The sequence below is a fragment of the Plecotus auritus genome (genome assembly GCF_963455305.1).
Source record: "Plecotus auritus genome assembly, chromosome: 3".
Lineage (NCBI taxonomy): Eukaryota > Metazoa > Chordata > Mammalia > Chiroptera > Vespertilionidae > Plecotus > Plecotus auritus.
In genome coordinates, this window is record NC_137772.1 from 133,620,971 (window position 1) to 133,631,119 (window position 10,149).

The window sequence follows — 10,149 nt, forward strand, 5'->3', positions numbered from 1 at the left end:
ATATATTTTTAATAGACTTTATTTTTTAGTAGTAAGAGTTCCGGTATTCCCTGCACTCAATACAATATACAGATGATGTATTGTAGAAGTGTGCATCTGAAATCTACATAAATTTATAACCAATGTAACCCCAATAAATTCAATAATTTTTTTTTTAATTCTGGTATTCTTTTACAACTTTGTCTTCTCTGGATTCCCCCAAGGCTCCCCTCCCATAATCCCTTTTATTATCATATTGTGACATGCCTTTATGTAGTAACACAGTGAGGAAAAAGCTACTAGAAGCTGAGATGAATTTTATTTTTCTTTTAAACAGAAGAAAGGAAAATGGTGGGATTACATACTTATAAATATCTATAAATATAGAACAATAGGCAAAGTCTTCCAAATAAATAAATAAATATTGCCACATGCTTCAAGACAGGAAATTGTGGGGGCTACCTTGGCACTGCCAAAGAGAAAACCCCCTAATAGATGGTATTGAGTTTGTGAGATTATAACCAGTTTTCTACTAAAGTCCTTTGGGAATTTTCCATCAGTATTGGGGAGCTTCCGATAGTTTTTATACAGTATAATATCTCCAGCAGAAAATGAAAACTATATAAAGAGAATATTTGCCATGCACTGCTACATAGTATTATAGTTTTGGTGCTTCAAAAAGGAACTAGTTCTTCAAGTTCAGCTTAAAACCATTAGGCAAAAACAGTTGTCCAATGTTTCTCTCATAAGTAAAAAGAACAGGTGATTTTAATGTTGGGTACATGATAGCAGTGGGGGAAAAGAGTGGCTGGGAAGAAGCTGTTGTTTAAGTCTGCTTGTTAATATTCTGCTCTTGGGGGGATCCATTTAAGTAGAGGTAGGAAAATGGGGCCCCACAGTAGGAAGACCCTACGTGGAAGGGTAAGGCTAGAGTGAGGACTGAGCAGCTGCCCCACTGTCTGGTGCTCCTCAGCTGTGAGGTTTGGTTTTCCTCACGGTAGTATTGGGGCTCCTTGGCCTGAAAGCTGTCTTCATTTAATGCCCTCCCCCTCACCCCCCATTCCCCAAGTGGATTAAGACTCAGACTTGTCAGCCTGGGAGTGTTTTAACCAGCCCCCAGCCACTGCTGTGCGGTGGTAGAGATCGTATGAAGAGCTGGCAGTGTGGTCTTTTCCTAACTCCTTCACTGAGGTGCCCTGGCTATTGGACTTCGCTTCCCCCAAGTCCTTGATGCCACTTCACTCAGAGGGCAGAATTTACCAGAATACAGAGTACCTAGCCCAGCCCAGCCCCATTCTCTCAGGCCCCCTCCCCTGTGGCATTTTTATAATCCATCCAGAATGGATTGCCCCTCGACCTGGAAGTAGAGGCTTGATGAAATGCCTCTTAGGAGAGTTTGGATTTATTTCCATTTTGAAAAACAAATCCTAGCAGGCTAGATTTTCCAGAGCCGGTACCAAGACTCTTCCTCAGGCCCAGTTCACTAGAGCCAAAGACCCGGCCGGAGGCGAGGCTGTGCCATGGCCACCGGGGAGCGGAGCAGGGTGCTTCTCGGCCCTCTGGCTCTGGCTGCTTAGAGAGCATGGCCAGGGGCGCCCGGCCCGGGGCAGCTGGAATTTTCTAGCTTGATTTCTGCCTCCGTTCTCTGAGCATTCTGGTTAGGTTCTGACCGGCTTCCACCCATCTTTTTGACAGCTGTTCTCCAGAGATGCTCAAGGAAGAACAAAGGCTTGAGATTAGGATTCCCATCCGTTTGCCCAGTTCGGCTGTTACTGCCCTGGGTCAAGGTTACAAATTCGAATGCCAACAGGGCAGTAATAGCCGAAGGTTACAAATTCGAAGGTAACAAATGCAAGGGGCAGAGGAGAAGACTGCTGGCATTGCCTCTTCTCTTCACCTGCAGAGCCCTGAGCTCACTAAACCGTAGCTTTGGTTTTGGTGCTAAACTGATTAAAAAGAGAGGCATCTATATGGAAGGGAAAAATCCTTTCTCTCCGCAGTGAAGCGGACATTTCGAATTTACCGATGGGGCTGAATTCAGGAAGGTGGTTTAGGTGGGTCGAGGAAGGCAGTGAAACCCCTTTTCCCAGGCCTGGAAGGCAGGCTCTCAGGGGCTTTCCTAGGGAAGGAAACGGAGAGAAGCGGCTAATGGCACACATCATCACCCCACCTCCCCTTCCTTGGCGGGTACAGGGAGCTGTCCCTTTAAAGACGGCGTGCTTTTCTGAAAGGTACAAGAAGCATTCCTTTGCGGGTCCTAGGTAAACCTGGGGAAGGGGCGGCACCGCTCCACGCCCAGCCCCCGCGCGCGCGCGTTCACCCTGTTGCCCCGCAGCACCCCGAGCGGGTCGCTGGCCGACACGCTGTTGTCCTCGGCGCTGAGCAGCTCCTGGGAGCAGGAGGCGGGCGCGGGCGTCAGGCGCGGCCTGGGCTTCAGCACGATCAGCGGGTCGGCCTCCGAGTTGTCGTCCTCGGCGCTGCGCGTGTGCCTGCGCGGCGCGGGCGTGTTGAAGTGGAAGAGCGGGATCTCGTTCCTCCGCGACAGGAACTGCGAGTAGGGCGGCGGGTTGGTGCCCGGCAGGAAGGCCCTCTTGGCCCGGCCCAGGCTGACAAGGAAGCGGTGCTGCGGCGAGTGGTACACGTCGTAGCCGTTCTCCAGCGTCTGCTGGCTGAACCTGCAGCTCTCGGGGCTGAAGTGATGCTGCAAGGCGGAGGCGACCGTGAGGGCGGCCCAGCCCCAGCCCCAGCCCCACCCCCAGCCCCAGCCCCGCGCTCCCGCGGACCCGCCTGGGGTCTGGAGGCAGCAGGTGCTGGGAGGAGCCCAATCCCTCCCGACTACTCTGTTGGGAGGTGCATTTCACCCGGCTGGGGAAACGTGGTTTTCACTGGTGCTTTAAAGCACCCCTTCCACCCCCCAGGGAGGGGCAGCCATAGGGCTCACAGCCCCTGCCTGGAGGTGGGCGAGGGCAGACGGAGCCGCAGGGCGCCTGTGCCTGGTTCTGGAGCGAGGGCTAACTTAAATGCAGCCTTGTCCTTCCAGCTCTCTACCTTTTTGAACCCTCTTTTGGATGGTACAATGGAGTTTAAAGGAGAAAGGGGGTGGAATGGAGTTTGAAGGAGAAAGGAGATGGGATAAAGTTGGAAGGGTCAAACATAAGTGAGGGTACTCACATCAGAGAAAATGTGATTTGGGAGTTAGGGACGTGAACTTTAGCAACAGATGACCTAGGTCTGAGCCCTCAGTCTGCCACTAACTAGTACAGGGTTTTATTGAGTGTCTGCTAGGACCTCTGCATATTATTTAGTTTAATCCTCAAACTCCATGAAGTAATGTTTTACAGACGAGAACTATATATATGCAGTCAACAGCTATTTGTGGTCAACAGCTATTTATTACTTATTTATTCATTTAATTTTCTATATTTCTTCAACAGATATTTCTCTGCTCTGGGTCAGATACCATTATAGATGTTGGGACACAGCAGTAAGCAAAACAGAAAGTCATTGCTCCCATGAAATTTCTGGTGGGTCTTTCTGGTGGATAAGAGGCTCCTGAGACAAGCACTCCCATTATTGTACCACCTCAAAATCCTTTGGACTGGGCCTGCAACCTGTAGTTTGGGAAATCCTTTGCTTATCAGTCTAAAGGACCAGCCAGCACAGTAGGGGCAGAGAAAATTAATTAGAGATCTTTAACTAGGGGGAGCCCCACAGGGCACATGGTCCATCCCACTTTCCTTTTTCCATTCAAGGAAACTGAAGTTTAGAGGAATGAGGGGGCTTGACCAAGGTCAAGGAGGTCTAGTAACAGAACCAAGAAGACACTTGTGGCTTCTCACCCTTCCTAATGCACTTTATGACATGAATTTACATGGCTGAAGGACCCTTGGCTACACACAAGGTGCTGTGTTAGACACACAGATGAAAACTAACAGGCTAGACTACAGGCTAAGAGTTTGGGCCCCAGAGCCAGGCAGCCTGGGTTCAAACCCCAGGTGTATAAACCTGAGCATTTACTACTTAGACTGAAAAAAGTACTCAGTGAAAATGAGTCATCAAGATATTCTGCTAATGGAATCTTCAAGCTATAAACATCTATGTTCTGTCAAAAAAAGAAAAGATAATTATCTGCAAATGGTAATCAGCACAATAGAAACTCACGGATCCAAAAATGTTGCCTCTAAAATCCATGCAGAGGTGTCTCCTACTCATCACACCTGTTATCACCACAAAGCCAGCCTCCTCGGATCTGATCATCAGGGCACCTGTGGAGAAAAGCATTCAGGTCAAACCTCGCTGTACATACATCCAGTTCCCACCTTCGAGCACTTCTGGAAAACCTATCTTCATGAATCTTCCCTTGATTAATTTTAATGGTCATGATGATTTCACACACTCTCCCCTTGTACTTACTTGTTCAGCCTCATTTCTTCTGATTCCTACACACCCCCACTCTTATCCCCTCTCCCCCAATTACCTTGCTCCCCACCCCCTTGCTGCATGGAGCATTCTGAACTCCCGACATTCTTTCACCTACACATGTTTCTCTCCCTGCCTGGACTGTCTTTATCTTCTCCTTGCCTGGCTAATACCGCCTCATGTTTGTGGTGGTAGTCACATTCCCCCAAAGCTTCTGCCTTTGTGATTTTAAAATCTATACCAAGATGTCTTTCAAGGATCCAGCTTGCACATATAGAACCTGAGTAGCTGTGGAAATGTCACTGGTACCTCAGTCAACACCCATCATATGTCAAGCACTGTATTAGAATTGATCTTCCCCTCTCTTCTCTGCTTATTGAAGTCACTCATCCTTCAAGGCCAGGCTAATCTCCCTCATCATTAATTGTTCTTTCTTCTTAGCTCTCAGCACAATGCCTACACCTCTATTGCAGCATGTATTTCATTCCCCTTGCTTTAAGTTTACATACCTAGTGTGTCCCCTAGAGGGAGCTACTTAGAACCAGATGGTTTATGTTTCCATGTTGAATAGGAAATGAGGGATAGAATTTTTTCTTGGGTCTTTATTGCTGTTCTTTGTCTTTTTCTCACTTGGTGATGTCCCCTCAAGGTGCTATCTCTCATGGTCTTTCAATGCCCCTCTCAAAAACTAGTCTCCAGCAAGGGCCCGAAATCCATTCACACTACCTACACCTTAAATAATTGATAACAGTTTTAGTGTAACCCCCTCACCCAGTCCCATGGAAACTTGCAATTTTAACAAGTAGCAATGCCTAGTTAAAGAAAGTCTAAAGCTTTCTGTTTTGTGGCAAGGGTACATACAATTCAGCAAGACTTATGCCCCACATGCTGTTTAATTACCTGACATTTTCTATTGAAAATAATTTCCTTAAGTCTTTAAGGCCACTTCCATTGCCTCCCACAGAATTTCCCCCTGCATCTCATTTGGCCTCAGCCCCTGTGGAGGAGCCCAGGTAGTGGTTCAAATCCCTCTTTTAGAAATGGTGTGTTCCCAGTAAGTGGTAGCACTTCACGGGTTGACTTTCAGCCCGTCTCCTTTCCAGACCCATATATGATCAATACAAGACCTCTGAGGAGAGCAGCAGTCAATTCTTAGACACGAGCTGAGAACAGACCCTGATCTGGACTGAAGTCAGAATGATGTGGGACAGAGGAAATGATGTGGGAGCAAGTCTAGAATGAAGAGAAAGGAGGAGGCCAAAGAGGAAAGTTAATTTGATTCCAAGTTTGGCTGAGGGTTAGCCTTGAGGGAAGCTTCTAGAAGTGAGGTGGGGTATGGGAGGTGCGGAGGATATTTGCATTGCTCCATAATTAGGTCTGCCTATGTGTCTCGAATAGGTGGCTAATTTTGTGGTAAGCCCTGAGAGAAACTTAAGAAATTTGAAAGGAATAGTTCTGTCCTGATGAATTTTCTTTACACTGAGTAACTTTTTGAGTGATTGTGCACTAAGAACTTGATGTATTTTAAATTCTCAAAACAACGGTTGTATTGCTAATATTAATATTGGCAGTAGCAGCATCCCAACTTAAGTGTTGTGGAAACTAAGGCAGGATTCAAACTAAGGTCAGTGGCCCTAACATCCTCTTCCTATCACCTTGTAGCTTGTCTCCAACAGAAATCATCAGAAGACAAAGTCCAGGCCCCACGCGTTGCTGGCCGCAAGGAGCCCAGCTCGCCGTCCCTGCAAGTGGTCAGGAAAGGAGCACTGAACCAGGAACTGGATTCCAGTCCCAATTACACTTCTTACTGACTTTGTAGCTTTGGGCAGTCATTGCTCTTGCCTCAGTTTCCTCAGTTGTGAAAAGGGAATAATAACAGCTGTCCTGCCCACTTTATAGGGTTACAATTAGAATCAAATGGGATGATGGCTGTAAAAATGACTCGAAAGTGTTGAGCAAATGAAAGGCATTAAACAGTATTGCTGACCTGCCGTTATGACATCCTGTGCTCAGGGTCACTGTGTGCAGTGTGCATGGGATACCTGCTCCTGGTCTCCGGGGCCAGTCCCAGTAGAAATCAGCCCGCAGAGGAACAGTGAGCAGCTGGCTATGTAGGATGCTCAGACTTGAATCAAACAAACATAAGCCAATGGGAAAACCAGAAAATATAAGAGAAAGACTTTGTTCCCTTTGCCATTTCAGAAGGTATGTTTTCACAGTCTCCACAGATGCGAGGGCAGAATTCAGCAGAAGGAAAGACTAAATCACTGGTTGCTTGAGTCACAACCTGTTGGAGACAGGCAGAGTGAATGGACATTTCTTTTAGTCACAATGGGTGGTGTGTGTGGCCCTGGAAGCACAGGTTTGGGCTCATGGTATCCTCTAGGACATCTACTACCTATGTGGCCTTGAGTGAGTTATTTAATTTTCTTAACCTTTGTTTTTCTCATAAGTAGTAGAATCACTTACCTCATTTGACTGTCTAAAGGATGCAATGCAATAATATTTTTATCCATTGTAAACGCACTTTCTAAATGCTGGTAATTGTTATATTACCTCTTTGCCTCACCCTCTGCTGTTAAAGTAGAAAATTATCTTCTCTGTTCTAGTCTCATAGCCAGTAAGTGACAAGTAAGATGATCTGTGTAAAGTACATCCAGCTCCCCAGAAGAAAGATAAGATTTTGAAGGATTAAGGAGCCTGAGGATAATTCACCTTCAAATAAAGAAAATGCCAATGAGGAAGATGGAGGAAATAAAAATACTTGGATGTAGGAAATGACATTAACCAGGGGTAGTAAGCATCTTTTCTCTGCTGTTTCCACAAAGTGGGGGATAATGGGAGTGGGAGGGGAGCCTTGTTCATAGCAGACAGGAGACACAGACATTGGAGAGGCTCCATGCCATCAGTGCTGAGTCCGAAGGGTGGTTATAGAATCTTGTAGTTAGATAAGTTCACAGTGACCAACAACCAAAGATGGGTGGCCACTCAGCTATTGATCAAGAATTTAATAAAGCACAGCAATCCAATGAAACAGATTTCACTGGAAATCTATAATTACTTAAGAGTGGAAAACCCACCCACTCCTTCCCATCAGTGTAAACATGTTGCTTTACACTCATTGAGGAGGTAATTACAAATCCTCTGTTAATTAGTTGTCCTACCTATCTACATACGCCGGTGTTTCCTCTATTCTTTTTGGTAACATTTATCTTAATGTATGCATTTTTTTTGGTAATGCACATGATACCTGATTTGAATAGTACAATAGATTATTCAAACTAGGAAAAGTGTCTCTCACCCACCACCTCGACCTGAGTTCCCTTCCCCAGGAGCACCCTACTTAGCTAGCATCTATATTTGACAAAACAAAATCACTTTTCTGTAAAATAAAAAAATCTGAAATCAGTTTATTTTATTTTACGTCTTCTCAGTCATTTTAATTCATTCCAACTAATACTCAGTGCTTTCTCTGGGCCTGACACCAGTGGATATTTGAGGGAAAGTTCTACCTTTTGGCTTGCCTGCTCAGTAGGCTGAGCCCCATACAATGGAGCACTCAGCCCACCACAGCCGGCTCACACCAGTCTACTTTGTCCTGTTCAGGAGGACATATCTTTGAGGGGACATGTCTTTGATTTTAGACAAGTTTTATAAGCATTCTCTAATTGTATGAAGCCCTTTCCACCTATGAAAATCAAAATAATGTACCAGAAGCCACTCGTGCACGTTAAACTTTGCAGTGGAAGTAAGGGTGACCCTCCATGGGAGCTGCAAAAATTGTATTTCTGAGAAGTCTGATAATAAGCTGGGAGACAAGATGAAGTGCTTGAAGGGCGGTCTTCCTTTGCAGTCACAGAGCTTTGCATGATGTCAGACACGTCGTAGGCTCTGCTAAACACCCATTGGATACAATGAGCAGCACTTTGGATGTATCAAGTACATACAGATTTATTTCAGATTTTTGCCATTAGACTCAAACTTGGCTTCCAAGATGTTGATTCCTGAATCCTACCTTATCCCGTTGAGTTCTGGAACCTTTTTGTTATTTGGAGAGACCTTTTCTCCCTCCTCTAATCTCTTGTCACCATCAATTGAGCACTTGAAGAGATTTGAACTATTGGTTTTGCATGTGCATATACCTTGCTACCAGGTTTAAGAACCTTTGATTCTTAGCAGAATTACTGTCTTGCACACAGCGAGGCCATAGGAAAATTACTAAATAATTTAGTACAATATACAGCAAATCGTTAGTTTTCTGTAATTAAACAGGAGACTGTGATTACTCTTTCATTCCTTTAATTTGTTCTATATTTAATCAGTATGCATTTTTCTGTATTCTTAGAGTAATTTTTACATATTTTAGTAAATAGAAGACCTTGTCTTTTTCAATATCCATTCGTCTTCCTGCCTCATTATTTCTTATATAGATGCACACCAAAGGACCCTCATACGAATCATATATAATTGACTGACTATTGTGGACTGTGATCCAACATTCCACAAATGTAATCTTTAAAACATTCTAGTTGTCTCATGTTGCCAAAGAGCTCCCAACTAGCTCATTCACTACTGATTTGTACTGAACTGGGTAGCTCTGAAGCGCCCGGTGACCTGTTGGATGGATGCATGCATGGATAGATAGATGAGTCATAAATGGTTTGTGCACATGGTCAGGCCCATCAACACAACATACCTGGATAGTCTGTCTTTTATACATTTTTCCTGAAAAATTTTAAAAGACCAGAATACAAGAAGCTCAAAGTTGGAAAGAGCCCCTGAGTTCAGCTATTTCAAGTCGGAGTTGAACACAAGGCATCTCCTTCACAACCTCCATTGCTAACCCAGCCCAAAGCTCATAAGCTAAAACTCAGTGACTATTTACCTATCTGGCTTTGCCCTCTGAACCTCCTTTCTTTATGTACATCTTTGACTCTTTGGACAGGACAAAGGGAAAGTGGCTGCTAATGTGGGAAGAAGGATTTTAGTTAAGATAGAAGTTATTCATGTTGGTAGAAACCAGTAAGCATTAACTAGGACGGTGGCAGAATCTTCTCCCAAGGTTTAAAAACACACACACAGAGGCTGGATTAGTCCTCTGGTCTAGCCCAGGGTCTCCCCATGTCCCTGTCAGGGGATGGGCAAAGGAGCTCCCCTTCCTCCCAGCCTGAATGAAGCATCTACTCACTGTAGATGGTCTGATGGGGTGTGCCGTCCACATGGCCGTCCTTGTGGATCTGTAGGTGGTAGCTGTTCCTGGCTGAGGCCGTGTATAGGTGGGTCAGGCCACCCCAGCTGGAGCTGAGCAGTGGGGAGGCGTTGGGATAGGCTCTGACCATGCAGTGCAGGGCCAGGACGCAGACCAGCAACCCAAGGCGGGCCCCTGGCATCGCTGCTCTCTGAATGGCTGGTGCGGAGTTGGAAACCTGACACTGCCTCCCTGACTCGGGGCAGCCTCTCTGGCCTTTTTCTCCTCTTCCCCCCTGGTGGGTATCTGGCGTGAGGATCCCAGGCTGGATTCCCTCCTTTCCCCCTTGGGCTTTTAAAGGGTAGCAGTGTGACATCAACCAGGAAAACCTCCACTGTCCACATCCTCTATGTTGTAATCAGCTCATTTGAAGAGAGTGCAGAGAACTCTGAGGCTCACAGACGGCACAACGGTTACACACACACACACACACACACACACATCAATTTCAAGCCAACGCTCCAAGAAGTGAATGATGTGTGGGCAAAAGTTATCTATGACTC

General features: G+C 45.7%; 1 protein-coding gene across 1 annotated transcript; it reads right to left on the reverse strand.

The window, feature by feature from the left end:
* Positions 1-284: 284 nt before the first annotated feature.
* FGF23 (fibroblast growth factor 23) lies at positions 285-9,788 on the reverse strand (the record flags this gene model as incomplete). The annotated part of the gene is made up of 3 exons (XM_080659369.1): positions 285-2,680; positions 4,141-4,244; positions 9,587-9,788. The coding sequence occupies 3 exons, from the start codon at positions 9,786-9,788 to the stop codon at positions 2,237-2,239; spliced, it is 750 nt and encodes a 249-aa protein (XP_080515495.1). The 3' UTR covers positions 285-2,236.
* Between the last annotated feature and the right edge of the window lie 361 nt (positions 9,789-10,149).